Here is a 17,622-nt window from a genome sequence, read left to right on the forward strand (position 1 = left end):
TTAGCCTGTATTTTCTTTTCTTTTTTTTTCTTTTTTTTTTTCTTTTCTTTTTTTTTTTTTTTTGGTTATGGCGAGTGATACGAGATTACATTGTGCGCGTCATTTTTCCCCTTTCTCAGCACTTACAATTAGATCCGCTTCCTTCCCTTTTTAAATCCCCTCGACTTTCCAATTCCTCGAAATTTACGCTCTTGAACGATCACACTTATTCTCTCGATAAACGGTATAACGTAACTGGTACTTAGATATGAAACATTTCACGAGTCAACATCGATAAAATACCGAACACTTACGTAACTTGTCGGATAACATCAAATATTCTACGATAAAATTGTCTAGTGGATTAATAGACATTTAGCCTGTATTTTTTTCCCTCTTTTTTTCTTTTTTTCTTCTTTTTTTTTTTTTCTTCTTTTTTTTTTTTTTTTTTTTGTTTATGGCTAGTGATACGAGATTATATAGATGTAAATTACGACGAGGCGAAATTAACCGCGAACTCCTATTGATTTTGTCAGCTAAATTGAACATGCGCAATAACACGGAACGCTTAAATTGAACATGCGCAATAGCACGGGAAGCTTAAATTGATCCGCTGTGCAAGGGAACAGTCTTAGATAAGCTACTGTACCGAACACTCACGGAACCTATCGGATAACATCAAATATTCTGCGATAAAATTGTCTAGTGGATTAATAGAGATTTAGCCTGTATTTTCTTTTCTTTTTTTTTTTTCTTTTCTTTTTTTTTTTTTTTTGGTTATGGCGAGTGATACGAGATTACATTGATGTGAATTACGACGAGGCGAAATTAACCGCGAACTCCTATTGATTTTGACAGTTAAATTGAACATGCGCAATAGCACGGAACGCTTAAATTGATCCGCTGTGCAAGTGAACATTATCTTAGATAAGATACTTTACACGGGAGCAATTGAATCGTTCAGTGATTTCCAACTGAAAAAGGTAAGGTCATTGCTATATCTTAATAATTTGTATAATGAAGCTTTAGCGTAGGTAGAGATAAATACGTAACTTTCCTCGCTAGAATACGTTACAATGTGTGTGTCCGTGTGTGAGATTTTTTTTTATCATTTTCTTTGTTTTCTTCGTGTTCTTATATATGTAAAATCGAAAGCAGTGGAGTAGCGTAATTTTCCCTAACGGTTTTACATCGCAGCGCGCGTGCGCAGAGTCGTGTCACAGTCTTTTCAGGCGGCATCTTCGTCACATTGACAGTCTTCTATCTGGTCGCGATCGATAAATTTTTTTTGGTCCTTTCCTTTTCTACATTTCATGCGATTCGCTATACCGATTACAAGTTTTCACATACTATCTTACAACGAAATAATGGCCATTGAATGTTAAACGACGATAATGGTTAAATATTCTTACCAGTCTACGTTGGAACTGGTGAAACTTGTAAAAAAAGAAAGCAGAATGTCAAACATCTTCTCTGGTAAAGTAAACGAGAATGAAAATGAAATTTAACAATTTTAAAATAATTTAATAAATTACAAAAATACTTTAATTGTCATATAATTAATCGTATATGCTATTGGAATGAAAGATATAATTTAATAGGATTGTGGTGTTCGAGTATATGAAAAAATATACTGATTATTCCTCTTTAAAAAAATAAATTCATAGGAATATCTCTCTTCTGTTGGAACTTTCAATGCCATTCTTCGTTCGACCGCCACCCGATCGATCATCGATCGTTATTGAACCTATCTGCGATATACAATTACCTGTTATTAGCGTGTTGTATCTTTGGCAATAAATTTTTAGGCGGACTCGTCATCAAAGGTGAAAGGAACATGTTAGATTTGCTGGATTGTGGTCGAACCGGTTTTCCTAGGATCCTTCAAGATTGACGGTCCAGGAAGGTTCTGAGTGATGACAGACGTGCTCGGGGGTTGTTCCATCATTGGATCACTGTCTATCAGGATTACGGTGTCTCTAGCGGTATTGTATTCTGCTGATGGCCCTACGTTAGAATTTATTTCATGAAACCTAGTAGATCTAGTAGGTTGTAACATATAAAATGTCTGATTTTATTGTATCAATGTTTCCTAAATTTTCCTATTTCAACAAATGTCTGTATCTTTGTACAATACAATACAACTGAAGGTTTTTTTTGTATCGTTTTAACTTTGTAATTTCTGCGTGTAGAAATGTGTTTCTCTTAGCGTTTGGTGAAGTGCGGAGTCGTTAAACATCGGACATTCTATATGATACAACACGATAAATATTTGCTTATATTAGTTCGTGTATGTACATATGCAAAGATTTGCTTGAAACTCTGTTTGGACTTCTCTAAATATGCATGACGTTATTCTACACATTGTACGCAATTTCTCTTGTTCCATTAACATCATGTTATGAAGCTATTAATTAACGTTGGCTTATATGCAAGAAATATACGTTATAGTTAGGATTTGCTTATCACAAGAGCAATAATTTCTCTATTATACGATGATAATTATATTAGGACAATTTGAATGTATCATTACATTCTTCGTAAAATTTTCCGAAAATGTTAGTCGTGAAAAGAATTCCTTCCGCAAAATATAATTAAGAACTAATGAAATACCATTGGGTGATTAATAATTAGCAATTATCCTAAATATATGTAAATCGATCGTTATAATCCTTCACTGATAAAATTGCCACTTGTCACTTAAAATTCTATCGACCTATTTAATACGATTATAAACTATTGACATTTTGTATTTGCATTTTGCATATCTGGTTTTGTCATAGATGCACGAACGTCCGCAGACTGCTCGTAACATTTGTGCTTTACAAATAAAACAATCGTGTATTTGCTAGCGTTTCATTCTATCAGAATTTGGTCGACAACTATACGACTGATATATTATAGTTTTAAAATACGAGGCACATATTTTCTGCAGCACCCTGCATATCCAACAATCGCGTATCCAGACGTATCTGATTATCGATCACCGTCAGCACACGATGTAAGCAGAGACCTCTACACAAATCCGAGATAATTTCGTTTAATATAAGAAAAACACCGTTTCCTTGTACCTGTACAGCGTTAACCTTCGCTCGGTCATAATGGCATCGAATGTCTATCATAGCTTATTATATTTAGATTAATTATTATCTGCTACCAGCCGAGTTAAATGCAATTAGAACCGAAACTGATGAAAATTGCGCCTCGTACGACCATGCATCCACCACGCCGCTCCACGCCGTGCCGTAACGTAATACACGTCCTGTCGGATGATGTTTACTTGCACACGACTGGAGCTTAATCAAGTCCTTGATTACCTGGCAGATCACCTGGCAGATCATCTGGTGTGTGAGTGATCGTTATCGACGGGATAGATAAATTCTTGGCCCCACGACCCCACTTAGAAGTAGGTTGTAAAAGCATCTTCGCGCGGCACCAAACATTATTCCCGTTGTTCTTCATTTGCCCTCTTCCTGATCTTTGCCATGACAGCCTGTCGTCGAGATCGTTGCCATTATTGCTCTCCTCGTCGTAGGTAGAACGATGACTCCGATTCCTCAGTTGATACTGTAATGAATAACGTATATATATATACGTATATATACCTGGGAATATTTTGATAATATTAGTGGAATTGTTGATAAAACTATTAGGATACCAAGGTTGAGCTATACGTATTTTAATTATTATGAGAAGCAAGAGTCCTTTTTTTCTCTTAATTCTGAAGCGTCATTTACTATGCGCATAGTTCATAGAAATATTAACACTTTATTGATCAGGCGGCTTTTGCTATAAATAAAAATTGCCACGCGACTGGAATGGAAGGATTTTTAGAAAATGAAAGAAAACATCGATGGTTCTTTATCGTGTATTTTAAATCAATCGAGATATTGATATTTTACTTCCTAAAATACTGCACTTACGCACTTTTTTCGAAGTGTCAAAGCATTTTCGATATTTGTTTAGATAGAAGGAGAATGTTTGTAAGGACGAATGAATGTAAAGGTAAATGATCGTAAAGACGGCGTGAAGTGTATAATATCTAGGGAGATACAATCTCCAAATCATTGCTGTCAGTGTATTGTCATTCAATGTAGCTATTATTACTTCGCTTTGTTATAACTTATATAAAATCATATAGTAACTACGCACAGAAGCTCTAACTCTAAACTGCTAATTTTCACGAAAAGGGGAAAAGACTTTCGACCGATATGATGACTGGTGCACCTAAGTACTTTGTTATATTAATATAACTGTTTCTGTGTTACAATCATACATGACAAAACACTCGAGAATTGAAAGAACTTCTGTCTATGCAATCAAGGACTCTTATAATCGGCGTGCCAATAATCAATATTCCAATAATCCACATTCTATTGTATGTACCAATCCTGAAACTCTCATTCAATTCCTCCGACTTCAAGAGACCAAATACTTTAAATGTTATCGTGTTCCTAAATTACTTTGTAAACGACGACACTCGTATTTCACCGCGAACAACGTCGAACGATTTAATTTTACTTACGAGAGCCACACCAATGATGACCAATATTGGTAGCATACTGATAATCCATCCAACAATGTTCGCCCATTTTGGATAAACGTAGTTATTGTATGTAAGCGGATGGTATTCGACCCAATTAGAAAATAGGATGAAGAAGATCGTAGCTGGTGTAATCACTTTCCACATCCATTTCCAGAAAAGTCTCCAGAAACGACTATGAGATCCGACCATCTGCTGCACGTCGTCGAGAAATCGATCCGCACCGTAGATCCAGCCGACCACGATACATTCGCTTATGGCGATGAATAACACCGCCCAATTCGCTGCGTACTTGTCCATCAAATGCAACCAGTACATACCAGACTGCAAGTGCAGCGAAATGTGACATTTTAATTAAGAGCATTCTTCTTCAAAAAAGTAAAATACTTTGTAATTTTTAATTTATATGTTATGGATCCGTAGAAAAATAAATGTGAAACTCTGTCTCATTTTTTTGTAACCTTTTACTTGGGAAAATAAATTATAACGTACATGGAACATATAAGCAGATTGAATATTGTGAAAGACGATAATTATTTTATTTATCGTACACTAATATTTCTAAGATACTTTAGGGTATAGGTAATAGATATATAAAAGGAGATAACAGCTACGAATAACACTAGAATATTCAGATTGTAAAGATAATAAGACGATGAAGTAAAAAGTAGTACAGTTTTATAAATGGACAGGCAGTTTATCTGTTAGCTTACGGCCATAATTTAAGATATACATAAATACACTCGAGAGCTCCATCTGATAAGTATCGCGTACTTGTTATATATTAGTAGATATAATTACGTTATCAAGTGACAAGATTATGCATTACAGATTATTAATTACAGAATATTAATATAATATGAAGTTACCTAGATATGTGAATTCGATATAATAATTAAAGCACATATATAATCGTAGGTTCCTAATATTATCTTCATCGATATAATAAATTTCTATAACTAATATAAAGCTTTTTATAATGATCACTTATTTTGAATTTAGTCGTGTATTACTTGGTATTTTTTAATCTTATAAATGAAAAGTGATTAAAGTTCGATGAATACAAGTTTCTAGTTATTAGTAACGTTTACGAATTCTTTTTTCTACGTTTGAAATTATTTACTTATCCTTTTTAGTATCAGTTGTAGAAAAGAAATATTCGCGGTTTCTTCTATGTACAATATAAACTTACATTGGTAGTGAAAATGAGACCACCGAGGTAACCGAATACAGATGTTGCCAGGACGACCCAAAATTTGTATTTTCTCAATACTGGAAAGCCATCGAGGATCGCTGTAGTAACAGTTTCTATCAGAGCGAGTTGAGAATCGAGACCCAAAGTGAACAGCATCATGAAGAAGAGCACCGACCAAAGTGATGCAAGTGGTAAACGAGTTACTGCCTATTTGTATGACATAAAAGTATATAATTAACACAGTATACTTTATATATGTAATGAATATATAAAATATATCTTTTAATGATTAATGTATGATAATGTTTATACAAATGTTTTAGTCTGATATATATTCTTAGATAGTATAACATTTAATATTAAAAGAATGTGTAGCTAATACACTGCAGCATAAAATGTAGCAGTAGAATAAAAAGTAAAATAACAAAACGATCAATGCTGTTACAGAGGTAGGTACTTTCGTTTTGTATGAAAATAAAGAAGTAATCTGATTTGTAATCCTAAAGTCTTTCAGTTCTCCCTATAATGTCGATTTCTAAAATTTACTTCAGTCTATCGTCTTTTACTTCTTTCATCGAATCTGTAGAAATGAATTGTATAAATACTACTGATACGTAATAAACATTGATTGCACAATAATTATTAGACTATGGTTGTTCATGTAAATTCGGATATTTATAAACACAATCAAGGAAAGATAGAATAGATAGATAAATCAAGGTCTACAGATATTATAACGAATAATTTACATCGAATATCATATATATTTTAGCGCACTACACATACACTTCTGCATGCTTAAATTTCCCTTAAATGTATAAACCGCAATCTAGTAATAATTACACGTATCATTCTAACAAATCTATCGAAATGTTAATCGAAATATTTTGAAGCGCGTGAAGAGCAAAGAAAAATAAATGAAACCAAGACACGATCCAAAGACACGATCAAATACATGATAAACTTTTAAAAAATATTCATCCAACATAATGTCACAAAAAAGAACTCGAGCCTGATCTAAAATAAGTTTACAAAAGGAAGAACGTTTTATGCTAATAATAATTCTATATTCACGTACCTCAGGATAGACAATGAAAGCCAGTCCAATACCCTGATCGACGACAGACGAGACAGGAACGCGAAACTCGTGAGCCAGGAATCCGATCACAGAAAAAATGAAAAGACCAGCGAAGAAGGACGTGACGAGATTGCCGATGGTGACGATCCACGCGTCCCTGTAGCAGTTGTTGTGGAATTTGTTGTAGGAGCTGAGCGTTATCAAACCACCCCAAGCAGGGCTCAAGGAGAAGAAAACCTGCACAGCCGCTTCGCCCCACACTTTCGCGGACAGTAGCCTTTTCCAATTGGGCATTAGATAAAAGAGAATGCCCTCCCGGGCGCCGGGAAGTAAAATCCCTCGAATGAAAAGAATGATCTACGAACAGAAAACAGACTTCTTCGTTTACAGCTCTCCGCGTTGGTTGGAATCAAAAAAGGTGTGTGGGGAAAATCATTCGATATGATAGGACGCGTATTAGCAGGAATTGAAAAAAGTAATCGCGATATTAACAAGTATGGAAAATAAGTCAGATTATAGAATTCCAGAAGAAAATAAAAATTCTAAAGAAGAGTTGATCAAAATTACGCTTACCAGAATGATGTGTGGAAAGAGAGCAGTGAAATATACAACCTTTCCTGAGTTTTGAACACCTTTGTACAGACAGAGGAAGACGATAACCCAAGTCAGCAGGAGAGTAATTGCCATCGGGTATCGAATTGAACCTATGTCGTCGATGCCGCTACTTAACCCCAACACTACAGTGCTGCGTAACGTATGATTGAAATGATATATTAGAAAAGTGGTTTAGTTCGCAACTAATAACTTTATTTTCTGAATTATTTCGCGTTTATCACTACTGAATCAATTACACGATACGAAGCATAATTCTTATTTTGTTAGATTTAATAGCAATACTTGTGAATGTACTCTACTTACATGAAATATTCCTCGGCATCTGATTTTTTAATTAAGGCACTGGTGATGTTTCCCACAGTCACATTACCAAAGACTATCTCAGTGGAATTGAAACATTTTGGGTCGAAGGTGTTCGTGGCTAGATCTACACATTGCGCTAAAGGTTCTGGCATGAAGCAGTCGCTGGTGCTCCATGGTGATCCGCACTTGCCCCATGGCAGATTATCATATTCTGTACAAACCGATTAATATTTCTTTATCGATATTAAACACTGATATTTTAATAATGTTCCCTTGGTCTAAGAGACGTGCAATGAATTATTTTTTATTGCCATCGTCGCTAAATAGATAGATTAACGACAACACAATTCGCAAATTGGTTGCAACATTCTCTGAGTAAACTAAAACGATCGCTATTTTCTCTGTCGATTGCTGTCGATTGCTGTCGATTGCTCTGCCTATCAAATTCGTCAAACACTAAAGCTACGTGTTAGAGCTCGTCGTTGGGCCGAGTTTATGACACGGCCAGGAATAATTGCTATTTTTGAGAGTTAGGACATTGCGATTCTACCATCTGGGTATCAACATGCAGATGGTGCACTGACACAGTAAGTGATGTAAATGATGTAACGCTATAAATTGAAATTTTAAGAAACACGTTGGCTGCCACGGTGGTCATCGCGTTACTGAGCTTTTTAGAACGATTGAAACAAGATCACAGACTTAAACATTTTCGACAGTGCGAATGATTTACATAACGCTGTCGAAAGAAGTGGGCAAATACGATATAATAGTTTGCAGAAATTAAATGTTTAATGATGTACTATATTTCAATCTAGAACCGCCCTCTAAAAGACACTTCGCGACTCCCTCCCGCTATACAAAACATTCCTCATAAGCCAATGAAAACATATTAAAATGATAGATATTTTAGAATATAAAACTAACTAAAAGTAACCTTGACAATCACCTAAAAACACTTCGCAACTCCGTTGTGGAATCTGGTACCTAACGATCTCCGTCAAATCTACTCAAACCCTACGAAACTTTCCACATGATCGAACCGACATCCATTCCCATAGCAAAACTTATCTGTTCCCTTTGTTCCCATACAAAATTCTTTAAACGCCAATCGATTAAGTAGCAACTTTTTCCTCGATACAGGTGGGTCTTCTGATAACCGAGGCGATATTCAGCGTTTCCGGCGAAGCGTATGTCGGCTGGAAGGTGTCCAGAGTCAATAGAGTAACGATTCACTGGATCCTGCACGCCACCGGTCTAGCATTAGTATTAGTCGGACTGATCATCATCGTGGTCAACAAGAACAACAACAATAATCCGCATTTTGTCACGCCTCACGCGATCCTCGGATTGGTCAGCATTATCTTGGCGTTTCTAACAGCTGCGTTCGGCATCGTCACCAACAATTCCAGGTGGCTGTATCCGCGTTTCAGGCCGGTTCTTCTGAAAATCATGCACGCGTTTGGTGGTATCATAGTCACGGTGCTCTTGCTTGCGACGTTGATCACGGGCACGTACACGAAATGGTGGCCTGGTGGCTATACTGGAAGAAGCTTGACGTTCACAGCGTTCTTCATCGCGGGTTTCTTCATCCTTCTGAAGCCGGTTCTAGGAGCTGTTTCGAGAAGCAGAGTGGTTTTCGGTCCGCCACCTGCTACCACCTAATTACTCTGTATAATATCGTATATTACTATAGCAAACGTCTACGTACTGTAGCAAAGGGAAACAATTTCAACGCTTTTATCCAGGATCAACGTACCTTCAACAACTTGACTACGAAGGCAGAGAATTTTAGATTTTCAAAGCCAATGAAATATGTTAAAGATTTATGAAGTACATGGTAAACGTGATGTACGTACTCGTCGATGAACGAGAAAGATTCTCATCCTTTTTGCATATGGGATAACTATAACAAAGCCTGAAGTAGATTCAAGAGCATGATTGTGTTCAGAGTTTGTTTGTAGTCTGTTCAATAAACGCGATTTATTTGTCTTACGTTACTCTAGATTCGATCAGAGATCAGCATAGCAATAGAGATCGATCTATAAAAATATTCTTATTGGATTAAGTATTTCGTGTCGATTACATTGACATAGATAAGACGCTTTTATCGTGTCACGTAGTAAGATAAGATTTAATCGAGTTAATTGCCACGATTGATTTTCGTTGAAACATCATAATCCAGATCTCTATAATTGAAATAGTTTTATTTTTTATGATTTCAAAATCCAAAGCTTTCTTCGTTATAAGAAAGGAAGAAATAACATTCTCTACTATTTAACGGCGTAGCAAGCATACTAGTATGGCATTAGTATAGCAGACAAAACGTATTAAATATATATTATCCGCTATAAATTTCACATTTTGAATTTTCATATATTTATTTTTTTAAAAAGTTGAAAATATGTATTTCTCGTACGTGAAGCAGGAAATGTACAGGATTTCTGATGAAGAAATAATTATTTTCTAAATCGTTCATTCTGAATTATTTATCATTCTGTTAACAATGTCAAAGGGTTAATCTACTTATAATTCAGACATTCCGTCCTCCGATGATTGTACAGCGATTACGACGACCAATTTTAAAGCTAGATTTAGATAATTTCTCTAATTCCTAAGATAATCGTCTCGATCGTTGTTAACGGTATCAAGATGATGTTCGATACTTTTCAAATATCCAGCTACAAAACTCTATTAATGCTAATCGTAAAATTCAAACTCAAGGCTTAAGTTAAAATAAACGAGTGATAATTTAAGTAAGCCATGTTTAACCAGATACTCGTAGAATTATTCATAAATGAACGAATAGAAAGATTTGTTATACCTCGATTGTGTTCATCGAACAGTTAATATGCCAAAAAAAAAAAAAAAAAAAGAAAGAAAACAAGAGAAGAGAAGGAAAGAAATGAAACGTTTATATAAATGCACCAAAAATGCTTGTAAACTCACCTGGCAAGAGAAAAACATATATTTTTAGATATATAAATAAGTAGTACATATAAGAAACGTTTACCAAAAAGATAATGCAGATTTGTAATATTAACTTATTAAGACATTATATAGTATCGTATAATATTATTTAAAAATAAAATATATATATTGAAATAATATTTGCTTGGACATTTAACATAAGATTATTAAATAAACGAATAGAGAAGACAATAGAGGCGGTGGCATTATCGTCAACCATATATATCAACACTTTATTAATTACACACGCATCATATATATATATATATATGTATGCATATGTATGTATATGTATATATATATATATATATATAGAATTTACATAATGTATATATTTCCGCAATGCAATGTACATGTATATTAATACAATTTCTTATCCTCGATATGATCTGATCGTCTCTTATATATCGTATTTTTTCCACTTTCTCTCATCTTTCCCCTTAATTTCTCCTTTTCTTGGACCAACTTCTAAAATTCCTCGTAATCGTCAACGTACGATAAACATCCGAAATCGAACCTAATCACGCGTAAAACGTCCTCTCGTAATCTGTTTGTGTGGATCATCGTTAACGTTGTGTAACAACACGTAATGTATTATATACATATATATATATGTATATATATATATATATGTACGTACATTCATGTTTGATGTACACATATACATACGTGTATACGTGTTTGCGTTTGCGTATTATTTAGGTGCACGTTTATTTGATATAGATAGAACACGACTTTGGATTTTTCGTTTAAATTGCTTTGTCGTATTCCTTCGGTAGCTTCACTGCCTTAGAAGTTACATGCGTTTGATCATGCATTCGTCTATACGTTTCCCGTATGCCTCTCTGTTTGGTTGAAAATATACAATTTGATTGAGGTATACGTTAATTCTAGTGAAAACAATAGGATCGATAGAATTAACTAAATCTAATTTAAAAGATTCTAAAATTTTTGCTAAGATACATGTGTGTTACGTAATCGACTTGTAGAATATATAAAAGCAACATTTGTAAACATCAGTTGTCAATTTTCGCAATTTTCTCTTATAGAAACATCGTCTTCTGTGTAGTTTTAGATTTGAAATATTTAAGGTCTACTAAATTAAAAATTTGTTTGTACGTATAATTTATCCAAGCGCTAAATGCAAAGATAATTAATCAAATCCAAGGAAACAAATCGTAAAATCTGAAATGTTTGTATATATATCTTGAAACAATGGTAACGTACGAAATAAAATTTTTATCATACAAAAGAATTTCTCTTCTTACACGTACATTGTGTATAACGTCCAATGGCAGAAGAAAATGGTATATTAACGCGAATAATGCGATATCTTCTAATAGCTGAAATAAAACCTGTAGCTGTAGCAACTATGAATTTCTAAAAATTTGATAAGTAATAGTATAAAGAAATGTCAGCATTTCTTATTGATCAATAGTATAAACTTATATTAACAAAATCACATGACAACAAGGAAACTGTAAAGTACCTTATAATGTAACTCGCAAAAATGAAATAAATACGAAGATTTACAAGAATTAGTTGAAGAAATGGAATTGAAAAGGTTTCTGAATCATAGGCTGATTTTAAAAGTAAACATTGAAATTTTCTGAGAGACACGAGTAGCGTATCAGAAGCAAACGTATTAAATCGCGGTTTTAATGCTATTTCTTCAACATCCAACGATTTTCCATAGACACATACTCGCTAACATACAACAATCTGTCTTATTAACGCGAACGAATATTAATCCTGTCGTTTCCCATGAAACATAACGCATCTGCTACCACCTAACACTATCCTCGCTCTCGAACGCTTTTCTCTTTCTCGATCAGCTCTAGGACATGTTACTTTGTACTGTTCGCTCTACTGGTTGCTCTTGGTGACGTAAAATCCGAAACATTACTCGGTAACCCTGAATTCACGTATCGAAATCTTCGCACGAACGATCCGCAGCAACTTAGAAACGAAATAGCCAAAGGAAGATTATTTTTCAGTTCGAGTACTTTGAGACGTAAATCGATAACCACTTACAAATCATATTAAATATCAAATAAGATTTTGTTGGAAATTATACAGAGAAGATAATTGCAATTATTTTCTTCTAATTATATTTAATTAATGAAATATTCAAACCATTTAAGCCACGAGTCTTTATACGTTTCATTGTAATAGCAACAAGGTTACCGCGTTATTACCGATAATTCTACGTCATCGAAATCTTAACCCTATCTAGGACAGTCGACCATGTGTCGAATACTTATCTATCAGTCACCCTTTCTTCCCACGAATCCCAAGCACTTTATATCTTCTCTTTTCTCTCGCGATTGTTTCTCAGTGCTCTTTTTAATCGCGTTTCTCGAGCTGGAAAAATCTATCCATCGATCGAACAATCATTCGTCAGGGTTCCCTTAAACGAAGAATTCTTGTTTCTTCTTTTCTTTTCTTTCTTTTTTTTTCTTTTTTGATTATGTCTCGGATATGGCTAGTTGGAGTGCGTTTCTCGCGTTCCTATCGGTATAGTTTCGTTTCTGTCTAATCCGAATATATCAGTACGTGTACCTTCATTCAGATTAATTAAGTTACTTGGATTTCAAGAGGATACTTGATGGAGAATGAAGGGAACGTATTTACGGATGTATGTAAAAAATTACAATTTTGGATTAGAAACATATATTTATAATAAATAAATTTTATATATACGAAATATAACAGAATGTAAAGTTTATAAGAAGAAGCATCGGTACATATCAGTAAGTTCTAAACAAAATTTAGAAGTAAGATTACATTATTTCTTTAAGTCAACGAACAACTGAAAGGTCTCGAGTTTGTTTTTAAAACCTGAAAGCATATTTAATTAAGTTTCGTTTGGTCAAGTAAATTCATTCGTATCGGTATGTGAAATATTGCTAATCATATGCTATCAAGAGTCTTTGGTAATTGATGAGAACAAGTATAGAAATTCGAGTAAAATAGATGAAAATTGCAGGCTGGTTTCGTATTACCCGAATTGAAATTTGTTGAATCGAAGTAAATTGACTAATCCAAACGAAGCTTATGCGGTTATTCTAATGCTTCTTCCCATTAAACGAATAGTAGCGGAAATATTTCGTTGAAAAGGAAATGAACGTTTCATCGAAAACGGACGGATCTTAATACAAACGATAGATTATTAAAATCTATGATACTTAATGGATAATTGTATACTTGATATTTTGATCACCGTGTTTTGTACGTATTCGTATGTTTGTAAAATGAAGGATCGAAAGAATTTCGAACATTCAATTAACTGAAAGACTAACTGGGATACAGAGTCTTTTGGGTTTCGATATTTGAACATGAATAGATTCGATTTTTGCCTACTTTATGTGAAGCTCTGAGTATTGACAACGACTAGATTTTAAAATGTTAATTAGGTCACCGAGAATACATCTTATACACCAATAGTGTGAATCCTCCTCCACTTGTTCATCTCTTTGAGCAAAGGATTAATGGCAAAGGACGAATATTTACTCTTAACGTCCACTTTGATTACTTACAAACCATATTGATCACAGATATAACGAGAACGATGCGATTTCTTACGAACGAGTCGTATAATTGCAGGAAGCTTCGAAATTTTCATCGCTTGCAAATTTCATGTTTACGTAAAACTCGTGAAACTTATTCTAATGAAAACGGTTTGCTGAAAGTTCCTGTAACCAGGAACCACCGTGTAAAAAAAAAAAGATTTTTAAGGGGCAAAGTTTCGCGGCAACTTGTATTTTTTCCTGTTCGTTGAATTTAACGTAAACAACAAGTCAAAGGATTGTAAAACGATACTCTAATTTTAGGTACGGTCATTTTATGCGCAAACGAAAAATACTTCGACGAAGCAACGAGGAGAACGAGACCAGTCAATTTGTGATAATAAAAATTGTGTACGTTACCAATGAACGCGAATACGTGGACTGTTAAGAATATAAAAAGTGGAGTTAGGCCCTTGTTACTCTAGAACAGTACACTTATACATATTTTCCGCACGTTTTTCGTCGTGTGCACTCACTCAACGAAACGCAGCGAAAAAAAAAAAAAAAAAAGAAATCGCATCACTGACTTAAACGTTTATTTTATAATTCCTATTTTTAGGTCTGAAATGATCCGAAACGCTTTCCTCGCTGAACCGTCAAACGACACAACCCTCTCCTCTTTCCTCCTTCTTCCCTCTTCGTTCTAAATACCCTTCCATCGTCTCAGTGTCTATGGTTCACACCTTAGACTAGGTGAAACCCTGAACAGTTTACGCAGTTGGAAAATAGATATTATAATTGATAACGGGAATTGGAGGCGTTATACACGCGGAAACATTCGACAGTCGATCTACGAGAAAATAGAGTTCTTTTTTTTTGTCTTTTTAAGTTTAACAAGGACAGATCAAGTGTTTGTCATCCTCCAACTGTGGATGCGATCGAATTGCAAGTTTAAGCGGGCGAAGTATTCGTTGGCTGAAAATATCGTACATAAAGGATCACGACCTTTTCCTTTCGTTTTTCTTCTTTTGTAATTTTGGAAAAGGAGTTTAATATGTGCATATCTAATTTCTATACAATTAATAATAATATACTTAGTAAGTTTCTATAATAAGTACGTATATATATGTATATAAAAGAAAATTAATGCAGAACTCGACGGAATGATTTGTAAAGAAAGAAACTAATAGGATTACAAAAAGCTCTAAACGCACATTATTTATTACTAATATAATGACTTTCACAATTAAGCTGGTACGACTTTATATCGCTTACTTCCTGCTATTCAAAATTATTTAAAATGAAAACATCGATAAATTTTTTAATGGGAAGTTCATATCTATTTTGGTATATATTTTTCATCTTGTCTTGTGTAAGGAGAAATAAAAGTGATTTAATGGCCTGTGTTATCCCCTTTAGAAATATGGCTACCACCTATCTATATTAATAGCAAAAAATAAAAGGAACTCCCCTATGTTTCTAAGCTCAGTTTATAGACTACAGAATTAAACTATCGAAGTAGCTGCTTCTCCCTGAATCTCTTAACCGAAATAACTCCTGCGTACAACGATCGAAAAATATAAGCTTTTAATATACAAACCAGGCAGATAGTCGACCTGCTTATGCTACATGTGACAAAATTTAAGATAAAATCGAAAAAAACGTGATTCCCTGTCTAACGATATTGTTAGCTGGAAATTGCGAAATACTTAATATTTGCACAAATTAATTTCTGAATGTTAAAAGTAATGAAACATAATGAATTGAATATAAGAAGTAACGGTAGCCACGTCGATATAACAAATAATTATAGTTCTATAAATTTTGAAGATATGAAAGCTAATATAAATTTTTAAAAATTTGTAAGTGTTACATTTCGCTCTATTTCTCTTTTCTTTTAGTATTTGAATATTAATTGCACAAGAAATTATTCATATTCATTGCGCAACAAATTATCCAACCATAAATCTTTTTGTAGTACGTGATCCTATTATTACAATATCTCGAGTATCGTAGTTACCTGTTAATCGACACCTGCTTAACCTGTTCAGAGACTACATCATCGAAGGGTAAACGTCGACCATTAACTTTACTATCCACCTCGAAATATGCAAAGCGGCATAAATCGCATCGTATCATCGAAACCTTCGTAAATAATTGTCATACTTCGTCCGTCTAAATTCGCTCTCTCACCTCTCACTTCCGATCATATTGAGTACATTATTATAACGACGAATAATTCTCTTCTATCGCTAAACATTATATATCTTTGACACTCAACAATATAATCCTTTAAACATTGAACCACGATATTTATTGACTCTTTGTAAAAGCTTCGCTTTTACTATCATCGCTATCGATAACAATAATTCCTAATTTAAAAAAAGTCAATAAAATAGATCATCATAGTTATGAATTATTCTTCTCTATTTTCAGTCTGTGAAAATGGAAGTAAAAGTATTAAACTTCGATAAAACGTCATATTAATCAGTCGTTGGAGATATCGAAAGAAGTAAACCGAAACTATAAATAAATATATGAATCGCTTACGTTATCGTATGCTTAGTGCGTAATTCTCTTACGTAATTAAAATTCTCAGAGATTTTCAATCTCACTTTAAATTCCATTGCCACGATGGTGGTAATGCTGAAAGGATTAAAACGACTAAAATATAGCAACAATCATGTTTTTAACAAAAATATTCTATATACCATCAATTAACGATCAACAAGTGAACGCAGAAAGAAGGATAGCGCTAATCATCCTTGCTTTAGCAAGATAATACTGTCTAAGAGCGCGTCATTTTTCCCCTTTCTCAGCACTTACAATTAGATCCGCTTCCTTCCCTTTTTAAATCCCCTCGACTTTCCAATTCCTCGAAATTTACGCTCTTGAACGATCACACTTATTCTCTCGATAAACGGTATAGCGTAACTGGTACTTAGATATGAAACATTTCACGAGTCAACATCGATAAAATACCGAACACTTACGTAACTTGTCGGATAACATCAAATATTCTACGATAAAATTGTCTAGTGGATTAATAGACATTTAGCCTGTATTTTTTTCCCTCTTTTTTTCTTTTTTTCTTTTTTTCTTTTTTTCTTCTTTTTTTTTTTTTTTTTTTTGTTTATGGCTAGTGATACGAGATTATATAGATGTAAATTACGACGAGGCGGAATTAACCGCGAACTCCTATTGATTTTGTCAGCTAAATTGAACATGCGCAATAACACGGAACGCTTAAATTGAACATGCGCAATAGCAGGGAACGCTTAAATTGAACATGCGCAATAGCACGGGAAGCTTAAATTGATCCGCTGTGCAAGGGAACAGTCTTAGATAAGCTACTGTACCGAACACTCACGGAACCTATCGGATAACATCAAATATTCTGCGATAAAATTGTCTAGTGGATTAATAGAGA

The 17,622-nt window shown here is 34.1% G+C and overlaps 2 protein-coding genes across 2 annotated transcripts; one reads left to right on the forward strand and one right to left on the reverse strand.

Annotated features, from left to right (window-relative positions):
- Window positions 1-3,868: 3,868 nt before the first annotated feature.
- Window positions 3,869-7,676, reverse strand: LOC139997776 (sodium- and chloride-dependent glycine transporter 1-like). The gene is made up of 4 exons (XM_072021718.1): window positions 7,369-7,676; window positions 6,792-7,152; window positions 5,715-5,920; window positions 3,869-4,846 (listed from the first exon to the last, which is right to left on the reverse strand). Exons 1-4 carry the CDS (start codon window positions 7,480-7,482, stop codon window positions 4,439-4,441), a joined length of 1,089 nt encoding a protein of 362 aa, XP_071877819.1. The 5' UTR covers window positions 7,483-7,676; the 3' UTR covers window positions 3,869-4,438.
- An 82-nt stretch (window positions 7,677-7,758) lies between these two features.
- Window positions 7,759-10,737, forward strand: LOC139997775 (transmembrane reductase CYB561D2-like). The gene is made up of 2 exons (XM_072021717.1): window positions 7,759-7,888; window positions 8,834-10,737. The coding sequence occupies exons 1-2, from the start codon at window positions 7,759-7,761 to the stop codon at window positions 9,376-9,378; spliced, it is 675 nt and encodes a 224-aa protein (XP_071877818.1). The 3' UTR covers window positions 9,379-10,737.
- Window positions 10,738-17,622: the final 6,885 nt, after the last annotated feature.

Source organism: Bombus fervidus, unplaced genomic scaffold (assembly GCF_041682495.2).
Source record: "Bombus fervidus isolate BK054 unplaced genomic scaffold, iyBomFerv1 scaffold0178, whole genome shotgun sequence".
Classification (NCBI taxonomy): domain Eukaryota; kingdom Metazoa; phylum Arthropoda; class Insecta; order Hymenoptera; family Apidae; genus Bombus; species Bombus fervidus.

Excerpts from the sequence above, each read along its gene's own strand:
- LOC139997775 (XM_072021717.1), top strand. The coding sequence starts at position 7,759 with ATGTTTCCCACAGTCACATTACCAAAGACTATCTCAGTGGAATTGAAA. Across the intron at positions 7,889-8,833 it reads GCAGTCGCTGGTGCTCCATG|TAGCAACTTTTTCCTCGATA; the intron begins GTGATCCGCACT and ends CAATCGATTAAG.
- LOC139997776 (XM_072021718.1), bottom strand. The coding sequence starts at position 7,482 with ATGGCAATTACTCTCCTGCTGACTTGGGTTATCGTCTTCCTCTGTCTG. Across the intron at positions 7,153-7,368 it reads TCTTTCCACACATCATTCTG|ATCATTCTTTTCATTCGAGG; the intron begins GTAAGCGTAATT and ends TTCTGTTCGTAG. Across the intron at positions 5,921-6,791 it reads CATTGTCTATCCTGAGGTAC|TAACTCGTTTACCACTTGCA; the intron begins GTGAATATAGAA and ends ACAAATAGGCAG.